This window comes from Peromyscus californicus, unplaced genomic scaffold (genome assembly GCF_007827085.1).
Source record: "Peromyscus californicus insignis strain IS unplaced genomic scaffold, ASM782708v3 Scaffold_11__1_contigs__length_118956290, whole genome shotgun sequence".
Lineage (NCBI taxonomy): Eukaryota > Metazoa > Chordata > Mammalia > Rodentia > Cricetidae > Peromyscus > Peromyscus californicus.
In genome coordinates this window covers 113,493,742-113,513,077 of record NW_026294402.1, presented here as the reverse complement: position 1 = coordinate 113,513,077, position 19,336 = coordinate 113,493,742, and the positions used below count along the sequence as shown (strand labels likewise).

Here is a 19,336-nt window from a genome sequence, read left to right as displayed (position 1 = left end):
GCCCACAGTACCACGGGTCCCTGCTGCTGAGAAGAGGGCTCCACCAGACGGTGCAGCGTGAAGGCACACGGGCCACACCTGACACACCACTGGCTTTTATTGGGGGGGGGGTATTCCAGGAGGAGACTCGGGGTGACGAGCAGGGTTCTCCAGCTCAGAAGAAGCCCAGCTTCTTTTTCTCTTGCTGCTGCTTCCACTTGGCCATGCTGTAGAACTCCTCCTTGGATTTCCCAAAGATGTCTTGGAAGTCAGAGTCTGAGAGGTAGAACTGGGGGTGGGGGGTAGGAGTGGCGGTGGGGAGGAATGGGAGTCACTGGAGCCAAGCTCCTGTGCCACCCAGAGGTGTCATCCACTCTCCCCTTCTCCAGTCTGCTCACTGCCTGGCTTTTGTGGCCACTCTGGGGGCAGGGCACCCTGCATCCTCCAGTGCTGAGAACAGCAGCATTGGTACCCACCTCCTTGCGGGCAGGGTCCACACCCTGTGGCAGGTCCTCCACGGCCTGGTGCATCAGCCTTTCCCGGGGCAGGCTCCCATTGGCCACTGAGCTTACACTGGGGTCCTTGCCAGCAACGCTGAGGCCCAGCTCCAGATTTTTCTCTGGGCAATCCTGGGAACCCTTGGAGGCCAGTATGGTCGAGGGACCTGCCTTGTTATCACTCGGCCATCGAGTTAGCTGGAAGTTATGTACTTCCTGTCCAGAGAGAAGACTCATGGTCCGGAAGATGGAGGACAGGCATCCGCTAAAGACCACACTGAACCCGCAGGCCTCTTGGCACCATCTGAACCCCTGGCCCTTCCACCTCTGGACCATGTGAACCCAGACCACTATGTGGGGCTGCCAGAGTAACTGCCCAGCACTTACTGCTGTTATCTCAGAGATGGCGGCCCCTGATCCCAGGCTTCCCTCCACCACCTCCTCATAAGACTGGTTGTTCTGGGGGCAGGAGTCGAGGCTGTTATCAGGACCGGCAAGGGAAGGAGCTCCCGGAAACCCAGACAAGTTCAGTTCCCCCCCCCTTCCCCGACTCATGGGAGGTCCTCAGCCCAGGAGGGCCTGGAACAGCCCCCACCCCACCCCGGATGAAGACCCACCAGTGTGAAGCCTCACCGTCCACTTGTAGGGGTCCCAGCTGGCAAACCACCCAGTGAAGGTGGCAGGCTCATAGCCCTGCTTGACCAGCACGATGGGTGTGTCCAGGCTCCTCCCCGCTGGATGAGTCCTCAGGTACTCGTGGCCCCAGGCCACGGCCTCCTTTTTCCACCCACCTGCAGCTTCCCCAAGCCACAGGAAGATCTGGGCCACAGAGGAAGCCTGGGCTTAGACAGGTGGAGGGGCCCCCTGAGTCAGCCACCTCCTCCCTCTCCACGTTGTCAGATGGCCTCAGATCCCTGCGTGCATATGCCTGGCCAAGAACACTCTTACCCAGCATTTGAGATGCCCCCGCACCCATGGACACTTGCCATCACAGGCATACGTACATGCGTCTAATATAAACAGTTAAGAAGCACTAGCATGTGGTAGGAACTAAGAACACAACAGTGAAAACAATCCAAGTTGCAATCCAGTCACAATCCAAAACCAGGTATTGTGGCACCTTGTCTGTAACCACAGCACTGGCGAGGCAGGGGCAGGAAGACCAGTTCAAGTACCACATACACAGGAGCGGGTAGGGCAGGCCTGAAATCCCAGCGCCTGGGAGGTGGGATCTGATAGATGAGAGGAAGTTCGGGTTACATAGTGAGTTCAAAGCCACTCTGGGCTATATGAGACTGTCTCGAAAGAAATAAAAAGATTTGACAAAAATCTCTACCCCCATGGAATCTCCATGGGAGAGCAAGCCACCTGCATGTCCCAGAAGAAAGGAAAGAAGAATCAGGCAGTGCCGAGGGCCTAAGATGGGACGTGTCCGCCATGCTCGGGGACAGCAAGAGGCCACCATGGCTGGAAAAAGAGCAGCAAGGTGGAGCTGGGAGACTGGATCAGAGGGGCTGGCTAGGTAATGGGGTGGGGATCGCGAAGTGGGGAAGCAGGGAACGGAGTCTGGCCTTGAGTTTTCTCTGAGTGAAATAGGAGCTCAACCTCCTCAGAACTCAGTACCACACACAGTGACACACAGTCTCACACACACAGTGACACACACGTGTATACATACAGTCTCACACACACAGTGACACACACATGAACACATGTGTGCATGCACGATCACAGCTACAAAGACACATTGTCCGTTGCCATAAAACCAGATAGCCAATCACAGTCACACACTGTCACCCACCATCATCACAGTATCTGCACAGAGACACAGTCACATATGGTTACCAGTCATGCATATCTGGTTGGTTACATATACCGTCTCATAGCCACACAGAATTCCACAGACTCAGTTTCTCAGTCACACTAAAAACCAATCATATATTCATCCTTTCCTTCTCACACAGACACATGGACACACGCAGCGTCACCAGTTACAACTGGTTTGGCCAGTTCTGTTTAGTCTTGGACCACACACACCATCGCTGGCATGGTCTGCCTAATCCACAGCCATAGCTACCCAGTCAAATGTGAAGGTCCAAAGAACATCACACATACATATCCCGTCAGTCTATTTACTATTTCTATTTCTATTTACTGCTATTGCTATACCGTCAGCCGCAGGCCCTCAGTCACGTGGAGTCACACATCGCATCATAGGACACACAGTATCACATACAATGTGCAAGGTTATACTCACACACGGCCTGACTTCTGTTCCTAGTATGTTGTGGTTTTACCGACACTCCCACTCTCAGTCCATGGCAACAATCAGTCACAGGTTAAACCCACCTTCACACCCAACTACACCAATGCAGACACACCCTGCATTCCCAGCCAAGCCGGGGTGGCTGCCTCACCTCCTGACAGGTGTCTAGTAACATGACATCATACTTGTCCAAGTCCTCTTGGCCAAAGGACACCACTTCCGTGAGGACCAGGCAGCCTGAGGGGCTGGAACACTCAAACAGTCGGGGCTGGATGCCGGAGATCTCTGGGAGCCTGGCCAGAGGAGGGGCTGTGAGGGGTACAACTGGGCCACACTGGCCCTTGGCATGGGTGCCCCCACCCCCAGCTCAGGGAAAACGGCTTCTTTGGACAGGAGCCCTGGGCCTTCCTCTGGACTCCACCCACCCCTTGACTTTGTGTAGGGCGCCTGCTCTGGGCCAGGGTCCTTTTCTTTCAAGGGACAAATAGAGCAGGTGACTGAAAACCTGTCAGCTGCTCTATGGATTTATTAGGGTAGGCACTGGAGAAGGGGACCCCAGACCTAGTGGGGAGAAGCTGAGCTGAGGGCTGCCCTCCCTAGAATGGGAGTCACCTGCACTCAGTTAAGTCAGGAATTAGCCTCGGGTACAGGGGGGAAGGAGGGGAGCAAGTCTGGGGGTGTCGTGGAATATTTACCTCAGTAAAGGTGCGTTACTTTTGTTTCTGCTGTATTTGTTTAATTATGTAAAGATGTGACGCATTTGTTTCACCTGCCTGTCTAAGGCACCTGATTGGTCTAATAAAATGCTGAATGACCAAGCTAGGCAGGAGAAGAATGGGCGGGGTTGTGGGGGCAGAGAGATCTAGGCTCAATAGAGAAAAGAGAGGAGAGAGGAAGGAAGAGAGGGACATGCCTGGGCCAGAAGCCAGGCAGCCAGACATGAGGATCCGGAAAGTAGGACAGACAGAAGGGAAGGTAAAAAGTCCCAAGTAAAATGAAGACAAAGAGAAACAGTTTAAAATAAGAGCAAAGCTAAGGCCGAGCATTCATAACTAATAATAAGTCTCCATGTCATGATTTGGGAGTTAGTTGGTGGCCCAAAAGAAAGTCTGCTCCATGGGAGCCCGGGAGACTTGGGTGGACGGAGCGCGCAGGGACGCAGCTCCTTCCATCCTTGAGTTCTTACTCCACCTGATCTCCTATTCATCCCTTGTCCACTTACCCGGTGGTTTGGGATTGCCCTTGGAGGCAATGCAGGAAGTGGACTCTGCCAGCAGAGGGTGCCATTTCTCCCTGTCTGCCCTGGCATGTCCCCATCCAAGTTACCAAGGGCTGGAGACTGCAGATGGAGGGGGCCCAGAGTCCCTCAGTTCCAGGCTTATCTTTCCAGCTCTCTCTGTGACCTTTCACTAGTCACCCACCTCCAGGCTACAGTTCCCCCCTCAAGAAAACCATGTTCTCCTGCAATCCTGTTACCTCTTGTTGCTGGGATAGGGAGCCCGGCCTCCGAGGGCTTCCCAGAAGTGGGGAGGCTCCTGACCCTCCAGCACCGTTTCCATGTTATTTCCTGGGAAGACAGTGGCCACCATCCGTGCGGTCTCACGCTGGTCCCCACTGCAGCCCTGGCAAGCAGAGACTGGGTCAAACCCTGCAGCAGGCCGGCCTCTGCCTCCAGTCCCATGTCCATCCACTGGGGCCCGTGAGGAGCTGGACCTGAGCCACGGGAGGCCTAAGCTGTGGGTGAGGCCCCTGTGAGCAAGGTATCTCCCCTTCAGTTCCTCAGCTGCGACCCTGTGACCCTCTCTGGGTCCAGACGTGGATGAGGGACACCAAGGCTTGGGGGTCATTTGCGGTTTATGCTAAAGATGAGGAAACACCACAACCCACAAGCAAACCGAGACTAGGTGCTGTGGGATAACGCTTTGAGCAGTTTTAATTAATATAAGCCTCTGTGTGTTTACTTGAGTCTGAGGGGCTGCGGACCAGGTGGGACACAGAAAAACTTTCAGCTACAACTAGGCCTCTCCCTTTCCCAGAGAGACTTGGGAAAAGTCCCCAAGCAAGAAGGGAGGCAGTTAGAGCCAGGCTTGCCTCTGACCTGAGGAACCCCAGTCCACTTGTGACTCCTTAACTTCCCCTAGCTCTATCAGGGTCCCTGAACCACTTCACACCACCCACAGAACCACCCCACTGGCCTATAGCTGGTTGGGTTTCAAGTCTGCACTCGGGTGGAGGGGACCCATCTCTGACCTCGCCACCTTCCCAAGTGGAGACTCACTGGTACCTTCCCAAACCAGAGGTAGCAGATGTCAGTTGTGATCAGAAAGAAGATGTCGCTGGAGATGAGGGAGGAGGCACGGGCTTGCACCTCCATGGTTCTGGTGTTGTGGCTGTCAGTCCCTTGCACGTGGAACAGCCTTGGGCTGGATGTTGGCGGTCTCTTTCCTCTGTTGCCTGCGCACCCCTAGAAGAAGGTGGGGCCTCAGGCTGAGGCAAGGGCTCCTGGGGGCCACCTCTGTCCTAGTGGTGAGCAAACTGCTTCAAGACTAAGGCTACCACTGTCCTCTGGCCCTTTGAGTGTGGACTGTGGCAGTCCTGTCTGCACAGGACAGTAAAACAGACCCTTTCGAATTAGACTTGTTACACATCTCAGAGGGCCCAGAGCAGGCTCCTGCCACCATGGTATGCCAACTCATCTAGGCACAGAATCAACAGAGCCAGGGATTATGAGACCTCTGAAATGGACCCAAAATGAATCCTTCCTCTCTGGAGTGGCTATGTTAGATAGATGCTGATGATGCTGATGATGCTGATGCTGATGATGACGGTGGTGGTGGTGATGATGATGATGATATTATTATTATTATTATTATTATTATTATTATGAGTGTGTGCATATGCATATGTGCTCATGAAGGCCCCAGGATGTCAGATGTCATTCTCAGGAATGCTGTCCACCTCCTTTGAGATAAAGTCTCTCATTGGTCTGGAGCTCACCAAGTAGGCTACACTGGCTGGCCATCAAGGCCCAGGAATCCTCCTGTGTCCACTTCCCAGGGTAGGATCACAGGCTGCAGCATCCTACCCAGCATCTTTATGTGGGTGCTGGAGTCACACTCAAGCTTGCAAGGCTAACCCTTTACCAATGGAGCCGTCTCTCCACCCCCTGTGTCAAAGGGATGAAAGGTCCAACATGGGCTCTACCTGGAAGACCACCAGCTGCCCCTGGAAGATGGCTAGGAAGTGGGGGGGCTCTCGACCCATGGTCACATGTTCCTGCACCAGTGCTCCCTGGTACATGAGGTCCAACTCCTCAGCATTGAGGTTCAGGGCCTTGGTGTCCTCTATGGTGGTCTGGTGGCCCTGCAGCGGGGAGGGGGACAATAACTTGGCCTGGGGTTTCCTATTCCGTTCTCAGATTCTAGGTCTTGGGCTGGACAGCATGACACCCCAGCAGGGGGACATACCTGCCATAGGTACAAGATATACCGGACACGGCCAAGTTTCTGGTACGTGTAGAGGGCAAGGTAGCAGTTTCCTGAGCACAACTGGCCATGGTGCTTGGGGTCCACAGGCTGCCTTTGTAAGTTCTGGATGCACCACACCTGAGAAGCAAGGGACCCACGGGCACAGATAACCCTTACCGGTAGCAGCCTGCGCACCTGCATGCAGCCGGAAAGCTCTCATTGGCTCATCTGGGCCTTCCATACTTCACACTGGACCTGGGAGTGACCTTTCCCCCACAGGCCTTACTAGCCCACGCCTTCGCTGGCCGCTCTCAGCCCAGATTTAGCTTGCATTCTGCACCCAGGAAAGTAGGTGAAAGGCTAGAGGTTGCAAGATGGATCCAGCTCCTGGCCCATGGCTACCTCAGTCCTAGACCCCACTAGCTACAGCCCTGGTTAGGGGCAGACAGCACCCCTCCCCCATGCACAGAGCTGTGCTGTTCAGTCGAGGATAGCAGAAGCAAGACTGGAAGAGAGGCGTTGGCATTCTGGAGGGGAAAATTCCTTTTTTCCTTAAAGTATCATTAACAACAACCACACAACCCTCAAATAAAACAAAAACAAACCCCTAAATGAACAAAAACCAGGGCTGGCGGTGTGACTCAGCTGGTCAAGTGCTTGTCCAGCATGCACAATGTCTTAGAACCCCCCAAAACAGGGATTCCCCCTGTAATCATGGCATTAGGGAGGTGAGGCCGGAGAATCAGAAGTTCAAGGTCAGCCTTGACTATATAGCAAGTTTGAGGCCATCTTTGGGATATGTGAGATCCTGCTTAATAAAACAAACAAAAAACCAACGCCTGCCTCCTCAAAGGCTGAAATGACAGTGCTTGCCCACATTTGTCCTAGTGACGGCTTGTTACTATGGGAGCCACACCTCAGCTTTAGAACCAGACAGGACAGGTGGAAGTCCAGGTCCGCGCAGGTTGGCATGTGACCTGTAAGCTGGGGATCACAGGGCCCATCAGCCGGCCTGGACTCAGTGCCTGGTGTCCGTTACCCACATCACCTGAGAGCTACACCAGGGGACTTCCCCTCTAGACCAGGCCATCAAAACCCCGCGCTTTTCTGAAGAGGCTGCCAGGGGCCAAAGCCTCCCCAAAGGCACCTGCCCGGAAGCGAGGCCTCCCCACTGCCACAGGCCCCCGACCGTGTGCTTGGAGCTGATCCCAGACACCCTTGCCCGGCTTCCTTGCCATCTTCCCTGCAGCTTTCACCCACTCTTGCTGTCCCCCTGGTCCCCTTCTGCTACCTCTACTCATCCCCAGACCCCTCTTTTCTCCGCATCCTGGGTTTCCTCCACTACCCGGTCTCCGCTCACTCCCTGCTTCCCAGTCTTCCCACCCACTCCCTCCGTCTTCCCCTTTTTCTTCTCTTCTTTCCATCTCTCCTCACCCATCACTCCTGGTCATTCATATAAGAGAAAACGTAGGCAGAACTTCCTTCTCTCTGACCTCAGCTTACCTGCAGAATTTACACACACACACACACACACACACACACGCACACGCACACGCACACGCACACGCACACGCACACGCACACGCAGACACACACTCACACAGGCTCAGTAGCCTTGTTCCCATAGTCTCACAGCATCACCACATGAACTTGGGAGCCACACTGGGCCATAATCTCTGCTTCCATTTTATGGACTTAAAAACAGCCTTGAGGGAACTAAGGGTTCTGTCTTAACATGTCCAATAGATCAGTATGAGAACACTGGTCTGAGGCCAGATGAGGGCTTCATGACAGTGTGTTAGGGGCTAGGTGTGTTTGGGGCTGTGATTTGAGTGACCGTGTACCTGTGCTGGCCACAGGGCATGGTGCCTTGTCCAGGTGTTGTCAAGTTGCGTGTCTGAGGGAGTGACCATGGTGTTGTATGGCTTGAGAGGACTGTATGAACCAGTTGTTGGAGAGTGGGCATGTATGTTTCTATTTCCTTGAATACATCCCTGGTCGTGGGTGGGTGGGCACCACATGTTTCTGGGTCGTTTTCGTTGTTGAGACAGTGTCTCATGTAGTTCGGACTGGCCTTGAACTCCTGATATTCTCTCCTCCAGAGTGCTGGGTTTCCGGGCATGACCCCCCCCCCCCACTTCACGCCCCGTCAACTGTTCTCTCTCCTCGTATGCACACTGCCAACCCCAAGCCGGTGCCCTCACCTCCACCTCCCCAGAGCCGTCATCCACCATTCTGAGCTGGGCCGCTAGCTCAGGCTGGGTGTGCAGCTTGCCTAGGTCCGGCTTTGCCTGCCTCGGTTTATCTGCACGGGGAGCTGAGAGTCAGTGACGTTCTTCAGTGCCACTGGGCCCATCGCTGCTCACGCATCTCACGGGGTCAGGGGCCACACCCCCTTGCCTGTCCAGTCCCCTCCCCAGCAGCCTCCGGTTCCTCCCAGGTCTGTCCACCCCCCAGCCTCCACCCCTGCACCCTCCTTCACTCACCCCTCCCTTTGTGTTTTTTCCCATCTCGCTCCTCCGACCACATCTGGAACAGCTGCTGGAAGGCTGTGGATTCTGCACCTTCATTTACCACCTCCACATTGGTGTAGTTTGGGTAGCCTTTGGCCTGGATGAAACCCTGGGACATGGCTCTGTTAAGCAGGCCTGTGGCTCAAGGGCTCTAGGCTATGTTCAGCCCCAGGAATACTCCCCAACTGTGGCTCCCAGGACAGCCAAGCTCTGAGCTGTGTTAGTGAACCAAACTCGAGACCCACTTAACAAGCTGGCTCTCTCACTACCGATTCTCCGAGGTCTCTCAGGGGACGCATGGTCCCCTTAATCCAAGCTTGGTGAAGGGCTGGCCATGACATACCCTACAGTCCCATAAACCTCTGCCTCCCACACACAATGCAGAAGGCTCTTAGGCCTCAAGGCGAGGCTAAGTCCTGCACACATGACCTCTGGGGTGTCACGCATCTTCTCTCCCACGCAAAGTTTCCAGGGTAAACACACTCACTTCCTGACCCCAGGATAAAGATGTTCCAGGGGAGAGCTATTTCTTCCCTTAGACCCCAGGAGGACATCCTGTACCAGATCTGTCTTGCCTCCCTGTAGGGGCCCCAAGACCTTACCACAGCCCTGTTGAATGCAGCCTTCTTGTCCTGGGGGCTGGACTTTTGTCCCTGCCACATGTAGATCTTGAAGCCACCTTGGTCCAGGAGATAGCAGCCCTAGGAAGAAGTGTAAGTCTAGTGAGCAGGGACTGAGGTTGTGAGGGGGGATGGCTGGGGGATGGTCCAGGCTTTCCTTACTTCCTCTTCCAGGAGGTCCTGGGTCAGTGGTCGGGTGGCCAATTCCTGGACCACCAGGTCTGTTCCCTTCTCGCAGACACTGGGGGACAGGCATCTGGATGCGGACAGCTGGCCTCTTCCTGGCCTGATGCCATCCCAGCACCCTTGAACTTCTCTGGTTTCCCAGAGACTGAAGCCATGAGCTGTGAACTCAATTATTGTGACCTTGCTTGGGGCTTAGGTGGCTCCTTGACCCTCACAGGGCCTCCGTGTCCCCATCTGTACTATGGGCTTCTCGTCGATGCTGCCACACACCATACAAGAGTGCATGTCGTGAGATATACAGGCATGGCCAATCCCAACACCGCCCATGTCCTACCCAGAGACCTTCGTGGTGTTTTCACTCAAGGTTTCTGTAGAGATGCTGTGTTGTTTCAGTAACAGACACATAGTTGTGACCCTTCACTCTCCCCATGCCCACCCCAGTTCTGCTCACTGGTAGAGACGGACGTTGGCCTTCTGCTGCTGGCTAATGCTGTTGATGGGCACGGAAGCACTCAGGCTGCCTGACCTGCAGCCCAGCACAGCCTCCATGATGTGCATGAGGTCTGCGGCTTTCTTCTCATCATCTACCACACCAATCTGGGCACGGCCACCATGCTCCCTATCCCTGAGGCTGCAAGTCAGGGTCAGCGCCTACAGGAGAGGACCCAGCAGTCAAGGCTTCTTAGGAGTGGCCCCTCATTCCACACAACAGCCCAGCCTGGGTCTTTCTTATCGCTGCTTGGTACCCATAGGTACAGGGAGAGGGACAGGAAAGCTGGTGTCCTGTCATTCTAGTGTTCCCAGGTCTGCCACCAGTGGGATGTCTGAACTTTGCCTGTTGGATTGAGACAGAGAGTCCAGCTATCTCTTGGGGTGGCCAGATGACGGATACTTGGAGGGCTACCTCTCCCCAAACCCCATACTCCCGGCTCTTAGGGCAGACACTGACCCGTGATTTCTCAGAAATGCCGGTTTTAGGTCCATTCCATTGGATCAGCACCTTGCCCAGGTCCAACAGGAAGATGCCCCCCTTATTAAAGCTGTTCCAGGACAAGGCCACCTTCCGGAGCCAGGAGAGAGATGTGGAAGAAAAAGGTGTCAGACCAGCAGCACCACAGACAGCCGGAGGAGATAAGGGAGAGGGAGGGGTAGGGGGCAAGGGAGAGGGAGGGGTAGGGGGCAAGGGAGAGGGAGGGGGAGGGGCAAGGGAGAGGGAGGGGTAGGGGGCAAGGGAGAGGGAGGGGGAGGGGTAAGGGAGAGGGAGGGGGAGGGGTAAGGGAGAGGGAGGGGGAGGGGTAAGGGAGAGGGAGGGGGAGAGGGCAAGGCAGGTTGTGTCGCTTGTATGAATGAGACTATGTGCAGCTGTGTGTGTGTGTGTGTGTGTGTGTGTGTGTGTGTGTGTGTGTGTGTGTGACAGTGTCTGTTACAGCATGCAGGCATGCGTCTTCATAGCCACATGTGACCTTCTATGTGTTTATATAGAAGTGGGGCCTAGGTAATTGCTCATCTCTGTATGAACAGGCATTCGTGCATATACGGGGCACCCTATGTGAACAAGCGTGTGTGCTCACGGTGACAGTACATATGTGCCTGTGTGGTGACAGTATGCAATGGAGCATAGGATAGTTATTGAAACAGACACATTTGGAGGACACTAAATAATCACAGTGGCATGATAGGACAAACCAAGGACCACATAATGTCCATCCCCACACGACCAGGATTCCGTGGGGTTACAGTGCAAAGTCTGGGAAGGACTGTGTGTGTCACAGGGCTGCCGTAAGCTTGGTTAACTGTAGATGTACAGCTAAAGGGTCACCATCCATACGTCGATGAACGTTCATTGCATTAAACGTTCATTGCATTCAACTCGGGCCACAAGCAGAATGTCTTTCTCCTCTGTTAATTTCCTGGTGTGTGAAAGTAAAGGGTGCTTTGTGTTAGTTTATGAAAGGGCACTACATGGACCAGAGTAAAGATGCCATCCAAGGATGACAGGGTAGACAGTGTGTGTGTGTGTGTGTGTGTGTGTGTGTGTGTGTGTGTGTGTGTGTGAGAGACGATGACTGATGTGAGAGAAGTGTGAGGCTATGCACACTCCCATCATGTGGCCTTCAAGGGCCCAGTGCACCACTGCATCTGCCTCCTCGACCCAGGTTCTTAAAGTACCCACGAGACACGAGGAAAGATGGGCCAGCAGCAGAGCAGAGGGGAAGCCAGGAACCCAAGGCTGCCTGTGTCTCCTGAGGGAGGTGGGCCGACTGGGGAACTGTAGCTCATTGCTCCACACACTCCCCACATCCTCCACCAACTCCTGCCCTTTCTTATGCTTCAGGATACTCAGCTGTGTGAGTCCGGAGTCAGACCATGTCCCCGGTGCCCTCACCTCAGTGGCAGACACATGCTTCCTTCCCCTGATGTGTAGCAGTCGCTGGACATTGTACATGTTGGTCTCCACATGCTTGAGAGCAGAGGCTTTGCCTCCCTTCCTGTAGCTGAGAAAGGGACAGGGACCCATGATTGAAAATACACCTCGTGCAAGAATGAGTGTGGGAGTGAGCAAATGCACGTGTGTAATTACGTGTGGGGACGATACAGGTCTGTGTAACACATGTATTTGAGTACCTGTGAGCACATGTATGTGTGAGTACATAGGTACATGAGGCACAAGTGTGCATTGCTTATTAGCATGTGGAACTATGTAGACTGAGGTACGTTGGGGGATTTCATACGGGCTTTTTACCCAGGTGAGTCTAGACATGAGTAGATGGAAGGGCATATCTGTGTGGTGGATATGAATACTCAGGTTTGCATGCCCATCCACAGGACATGCATTGGGTGGCATGTATTTTTTCATATACACACAGACTTGTCTGTACTATATGCAAATATCTGACCCAGTGATATCAAACAAAAGTGATTTAGTATTGGCAATTAGGTTAACTATTTTCAATCTAAATACTTGAATGCCAGGTGGTGATGGTGCACACTTTTAGTCTCAGCACTTGGGAGGCAGAGGCAGGCAGATTTCTGTAAGTTCAAAGCCAGCCTGGTCTACAAAGTGAGTTCAGGACAGCCAGAGCTGTTACAAAGAGAAACCCTGTCTTGAAAAACCAAAAACCAAACCAAACCAAACCAAAAAACAAAAAAGCCAAAACAAAACAAAACACCTTGAAGCAAAGGTAAAGGAGACACTTCTCCCAGAAGGACAAAGCGAGCTCTGGATAACACTGGTGACCACTCCCACGTACAGATGGAGACCAACGACAAGGTGGCCACAAGCATTCACAGTAGTACTATTCAGAACAACCCCAAAGTAGAAGCGGCACACATGTCCGCTGGATGCTGAAGTGATAACATATGGTAGGTTCACCCAGCAGACTATTATTTCACAGTGAAATGAAGTCAGTAATGCATGCCACAGTATGGGTGGATCTTGAAAACAGGATCAAGAGGGATGAAGCTCAGTGGTTGAGGCTTGCCTGCCATGTGGGCAAGGCTCTGGCTTCTATCCTTAGCACAGGTGGGAGAGGAGGAGGATGGGAAGGAGGAGGGAAAGGAGGAAGAGGATGGTGAGGAGGCGGAGGGGGAGGCCGAGGAGGAGGGAGAGGAAAAGATTAAGACGAAATGAAAACAAGCCAGCCATGGAAGCTCACTTTCTGTGTGGTTTCACTTACAGAACAAGTCCAGAATGGGCAAATGTATAGACAGAAAGCAGGCTACTCACTGCCTTTGGCAGGGGAAAGGATGCAGGAAGGACCTGGAAAGAAGCTGCCCAAATGCAGCAGACTTTTCAGGGTGATGAAAACATTTTAAAACTGATTGTGGTCATGGTTGCATACCTCTTAAACCACTGGATTGTATGCTTGAGATGGGTGGAATGTATGTGAGCTTACATACCTTAACAAAGTACCTACACATGCATACGTGCACACACACACACACACACACACACACACACACACACACACACACACACACGTGCTCCATTCAGCCAAAGAAAAACCATTATCTCAGGTGGCTGGTGGTACCCTCACCAGAGTATTTAACACACTGTGTCCCCTCTCTGTGCCCAGCTCCCTCAGCACTCACATGACTCCGGGGTGGAAATAGCTGTGGAAGCAGTCGGACTCATGGTCCTGGGACTCTCGGTGCAGCACTGTCCGGTCTCCTAGAGCCTCCTGTAGGCGCTGTAGGAAGGTGACTGCAGCCCCCTGACTCTCTGCGCTGGCCCCCTTACCGATCCAGTAGTGCAGGTTGCCGGACCCTCCCCGGGTAGCCTTTGGGTTCTGAGGGACCTAGGGTCCAGGCATTGTTATATGTGGAGGGGATGGGGCCAGGCTCCAGGGTCTGGTTGGAGAGTGTTGTGGAGCCAGTGATCAAGGAACCAGTGGGCAGGCGCTTGGATGGAGGCTATGAGGGGAAATGGGGACAAGAAGGCCTCAGGGCAGCAGCCCCTTGTGGGTGGCATGTGATATGGGGGCTCTTGATCTCAAGACAGAGTTTATTTCCAGTTCTGAGTTTCTTCAGTTCTGGGCCATGTCACCCCTCAGACAGACTCCCCAAGTGACTTACGTGGAGGATGACATAGCAGCATTCCTCGAAGAAATTCCCATGAGCCCTTTCAGGCAGTGGCAGCATCTTTAGGTTCTGAGAGAAGAGGTTGCCAAGTAACAAGTTAGGGACCTCTACTTATGGCTCCCAGAGAAAGGGAAGAGGAGGGGGCTCTAGATGGGAGATGGGGGATTATTCCATGTCCCAGGCTGTGCTGTCTGGTCTTGCCTCTCACCTCAGTAATCCATATTTGGAGGGCTCTGTGACTGTCGATGGCTGGAACGTCTTGGTTGGTGTCCATCCTAGGCTAGTCAAGAATGATGGAGATGAAATGTTGGAGGCCAGCCTCTGGCTACCTTTGTTACAGTAAGGCTCCAAGCAAGAGTTCTCCACCACCTAACGCTCTTCTAAACACCTTCATTATAGAATGGAACTTTCGTTAAACATGCGACTTCAGCAAACCAGGACAGGCACAGTGGATGGGCTTACAGGGACCTGGGCAAACTTCAGCAAACCAGGACAGGCTCAGTGACAGACTTACAGGGACCTGGTTTGTCTGTGGGAATGCTTTACAACAGGCTAAGCTGTCTGGCCAAGAGTGCCCTTCTGCAGTAGCAACATCTGTAGAGAGAGCTAGAAACTGACCACAAAGGGCTGGAGGTATAGTTCAGTTGGTAGAATGCTTGCCTAGCATGCATAAAGCCCTGGATTTGACCCCCAGCACCACACAGAACATGGCATGGTGGTGTCTGGCTTTAATCCCAGCACCCAGGAGGTGAAGGCAGGAGGATCAGAAGTTCAGGATCATCCTCAGATATATAGTGAATGTGAGGCTAGGTGGAGTGACAGGAGCCCTTGTCTAAAAAATCAAAAGGAGATAGAAACATGCCGACAGCTTTTAGACAGACCCAGGGTCTGCAGACTCAGGGACAGTCACTGCAGGCAGTGTAAAGGAGACTCTTTCCAAGGACCCATCCAGTCTGCAGGGAAAGACCCTGCAGATAGGGGTGGATTCTTGAAACGGGGCTCAGTGTTGTATGGAAAGACAAGTTCTGACCTCAAGGAAAGGGCAGAACTACACAAAGGTCTGACAAAGGTAGAAACGAGTGTAGAGATAGACAGGGTCTGCACAGTGCAACAGGCTGGGCAGACAGGGGCTGTACAAACAGGCATGCCTCCACAGGCTGATGAAGCATTGAACGACTCAAGGTCTCCAGGGAGAAATGAGTTCTTCAAGCAGGGGCCCTCCGTGTATACAAGGATAGCTTTGGAGAGACCCGGGTACTACCCAGGGAAGGTCAGACAGGCTTGGCAAACAGGCAAAGACTGGAAGCTGAGAAAGGCTCTACAAACAGGTACAGGCTCTAGAGGCACACAGGAGCTCTGCAGCCTGGGGAAGGCCGTGCAGCCTGGGGAAGGCCGTGCTAATGTGGATAAGAAAGGACTCTGTAGAAAGGGTGGAGTCTGAAGCTATGGACAAGCACATCAATGCACAAGGCTCTGCAGACAGCAGCCACACCCATAGCTATAGCAAGGTCCTCTAGTCAGAGCCCTGGAAAAGCTCTGTAGACATGCCAGAGCTTCATGTGCAGGATATCTCCAGCAAGTAGACGATGAGAATGGGTGCAGAAAACCCTGGCAGGCTTTGCGAAGAGATTTTGGGTCTGTAAAATGGCCCCCATCCTGTGGTCAAGTCGAGGAGCCTGCAGAAGAATTGAGGCTCTCTAAGCCTGCAGAGGAACTACATAAGCCTACAAGGATCTACAGACTGGTTCTTTCAATGGCATTGGCTTCTCCAGAGAGGCATGGTGCTGCGGGTTGAGCCACAGGGAAGCCAGTGCTGTGTATAAGCACATTCACTCTGGACACAGCAGGATTATGAAGCAGGCCTGGGTCTGTGGGGAGCCCCAGGTCCTGCAAACAGGGGCAGGCTATACAGGTCAGTTTGGAAATGGCCGAGGCTTTGTCAGTAGGGATGAGCTCTGTCCACAGGTCTACTTGCAAACAGGAGTGTACAGACGCAGAGGCTCTACAAACAGGGATGAAGTCTACAGAAGCACGTGGGTGTTCCCAGACTAACATCACCCCTGTCCAGTGAGAAATTCTCCATTGGAACAAGCTGAATGAATTTCTACCCAGGTCAATTCAGACAGGCTGTACAAGGAGGGGAAGCCTCTAAAAAGATCATGGGGTCACATGTGAGCATCAGGCCCTGCAGAACAGATGTGGACAGAGCATAGTTCTAAAGTGGGAGGAAGCTCTACCATCAGGGCATAGACAGAGATGAGATAACCATCCTGCAAGTGGGAAGGTATTTGAGAATGGCACTTGTGTCCCACCCTATTGGTGGACACCCCTCTCAATTGGCATGTCCTCAGGAATTTCATTCTGGAGGGAGGGAAAGGCTGATGCCCTGGGTCAGCTTGAGGAAGGGCTTGTCTCCCAAAGAGAGACTTCACACACTTCTGACAACTTGTCAGAGCACCTTGCAGGACAGATCGGAGCACACAGAACAGTGACAGTGGTGGGCCAGTGATGGACGGGACTGCGCTTTGAGCAGGACTGCTCAGTCATGCAAACCTCCTGTGCTCCATTTAACCCTAAACCTCATAGCAGGACTTGGGCGGTGCTCACTGGACCTCTACTTGTTCCTCCTCTCGATGTGGCCATATTGGTTATATTTCCTTTCTCTGCTTTTCATTATTACCCGTTCGGTTTGCCTGGTGAGCACAGGCGACTGAGCCTAGCTTGCAGGACCATCAGGGAATAAGCTCTGATCCTCAAAGTTCTGATAACATTACGGCAGAGGAAACAATTGTCCCTAGACAGGGACAGGCACCATAAGCAGACAAATCTGTGCAGACAGACACCTGGACAGAGGTGCTGGACTGCTCTGTAGCCAGGTCAGGCTGTGCATGCCGGCATCTGGAATAAAAGCAAATCTCACATGGGGAGCGATGGAAACCGTGGAGAGACATCTAGACTGCGAACAGGTACCGGCTTTACAGGCTCCACAAACAAGACAGAAGTCCTGTCAACTCAGGATGGAGACTCTGTACAGGACTGTGACAGATTCTCCAGCAAGTAACAGGCTCAGGTGACCGCAGAAGGTTGGGCTGATGAAACATGCTTTCCTGACCCAGCCTTGAAAGCAGCTGAATATACATGCAGGCTCTGCAAACAGTCACTGAGCTTGCTGGAGTCCATGCTCTGTAATTCTGAGTGTGCAGAGGAGAAACACTACGGAGGCCTGGGGAGAAGGGTGCTACCAACCCCATCCCCTCACGTTCAGCTGCACGAAGGATTCCCTGCACTACTGCTTTGGAAACTGCAGACAGTCGTGGGTTCTACAGGCATGAAGGTGAAGGGTTTGTTATTCCTCAGTGCAACTTTCCACATCTAACCAAAATCCTGTTCAGTAGGCAGATGCAGTCAGTGGGTTCTGAGTCTGTCACATGGGTGGCCCTGGCGCACCAGTGACTTCTTTGCTCTTGATTGGGCATCCCAGCCCTGCCCCATCAACAGCAAGAACACCCTAGGCTCTGCTACCCTATGTGACAGGGGAGAGGGGACAAGGTGAGGTGAGAGAGTTACAGAACCATAGGTGGCTCCCATTCTTTACTTCTTTGTCTAGGGCTCCTGAGGGCTGGGCTCAGGACAAGGGCCTGGAAAGGGGGTGGTGCAGGGGGCCGTCCATGCTGAGTCACACTAGTGGAGGCTGTGGGCTGAGGCAGTAATAGGAGCCAGTACACCAGCCTCTCCTGCAGCCCCGGGGAAATCCTGTGCAGGTCTGGGTCTGCCAATATGGAGCAGGACAAATCCGTCAGTAGTTGTTGACTGACTGAGACTTGGCCAAGACAAATGCAGAAGGGAGTCACCAGGCATGCTAACAATGCCTCCAGGTGTAATCATTGTGTGACGATGACACACAGGACAGACAGGCACAGTGGTCATCTCCAGCAACAGAAAATGTGATGATACACCATGACGGGACCCTTCAGCAAAGACACTGAGTTTATATGCAAAACCAGTGACAGGAGAGTGACTAGGGACCCAGACAGGCAGAGACCTGAGGCATAGACAGATGAGAGCTAGGTATATAGCTCTCAGGTATATAGGTCATGTAACTATAAGGGCCACAGCGAGGTGGGAAGATCACTGCCCCATCTCAGGGCCACAGAGGAGAGAAGGGCAGATTGGCAGCCGGAAGTCGTGCCTAGGCTGGCCCCAGTGGGAGGGGCAGCATCATCCCGAGGGTGGCTGGGAAGGCGCCCCGATACCCGCAGCCTGGAGCGTCAGATTGGGGTTGAAACCCTGTCCCTGTTGCTAGGACAGGTGAGGGGAGAGACCTTTAAAGCAGGGGTCCCTCCCTTTACTCCTCCAACACCCCGTGTTTCCTCCAGGCGCCTTCCCTCAGAGGTTCCATCTTTTCCCAGAGGGTCACCTGTGGCCCACGAGCCCCCACCCCTGGAAGTTCCCTTTTACTTTCCAGCACCTCCCCAGAGGGGATGCCATCTCATGCCCTCCGCATCCCGAGAAACCCTCTTACCTTCCCAGGGTACCTTCCTCGCCTGCACTGGCTCCCTTCTTCGCCCCTCCCCCAGGGGCTCTAACCGGCTGTGCAGGCTCTCTGCTGTTTACTTCTCCTGGGGCACTCCTTTTCCCTCCCAGATGTCCCCCCCTCCTCCTCAGGTGCCCCCCCCACCTTCTTTCTTCCTTGGGTACCTGAGGGTGAACCCTGAGGTTTCTTTGCTTAACTTCCAGGAGAGAGGGCACAGCCTGCTGGAGGGCGGGGGGTAAGCAAACCTACTTTGGGGGTGACAGCGACCCCTGCCCACATGCAAAATCTGCTACTTCTTCCCCTCACGCTGGCTTGCCACGGTGGCCCTCCGCCGCCACCGGTGCCACATACCCAGTGTCCTCATGGTGGGGCTGCCCTCAGCTCTGCCAGCCTTTAGCCCTTCTGTGTGACCCTGAGCCCTGGCACACCATGCCCTCCACTGGTTCCCAAGGCCCCCTCCAGCCCAGGCCTACCTTCTGGGAACTGCTCCTGCACTCCCCTTCACCCTGCTTGTGGGCAGTGCCAGGCCTGGCAGGAAGCCAGGGTCTACCCATTGCCCCTCCCTCCTAACCGTAACTCAATCCCAGCTCCTGCCTTGTAGGACACACCCCAGTGTTCGGTGCAGCAGGGACTGGGTATTCAGACTTAGTCAGTCAATAAATATTGACCAAGTCGTCTGGGAGCCAGCCCCCT

At 53.7% G+C, this 19,336-nt stretch overlaps 1 protein-coding gene across 2 annotated transcripts; it reads right to left on the bottom strand.

The window, feature by feature from the left end:
- Positions 1 to 12: 12 nt before the first annotated feature.
- Positions 13 to 19,230, bottom strand: Vill (villin like). 2 transcript variants are annotated; one of them, XM_052723878.1, is made up of 20 exons: positions 19,117 to 19,230; positions 14,318 to 14,389; positions 14,104 to 14,178; positions 13,621 to 13,826; positions 11,915 to 12,023; positions 10,478 to 10,588; positions 9,980 to 10,179; positions 9,505 to 9,583; positions 9,325 to 9,423; positions 8,696 to 8,831; positions 8,414 to 8,514; positions 6,210 to 6,347; positions 5,947 to 6,105; positions 5,027 to 5,206; positions 4,219 to 4,364; positions 2,894 to 3,035; positions 1,110 to 1,295; positions 864 to 935; positions 456 to 692; positions 13 to 268 (listed from the first exon to the last, which is right to left on the bottom strand). In XM_052723878.1, exons 1-20 carry the CDS (start codon positions 19,195 to 19,197, stop codon positions 155 to 157), a joined length of 2,643 nt encoding a protein of 880 aa, XP_052579838.1. In that variant the 5' UTR covers positions 19,198 to 19,230; the 3' UTR covers positions 13 to 154. The 2 variants fall into 2 exon arrangements, with proteins under 2 accessions (XP_052579838.1, XP_052579831.1); XM_052723871.1 differs by having other exon boundaries at positions 456 to 935.
- Positions 19,231 to 19,336: the final 106 nt, after the last annotated feature.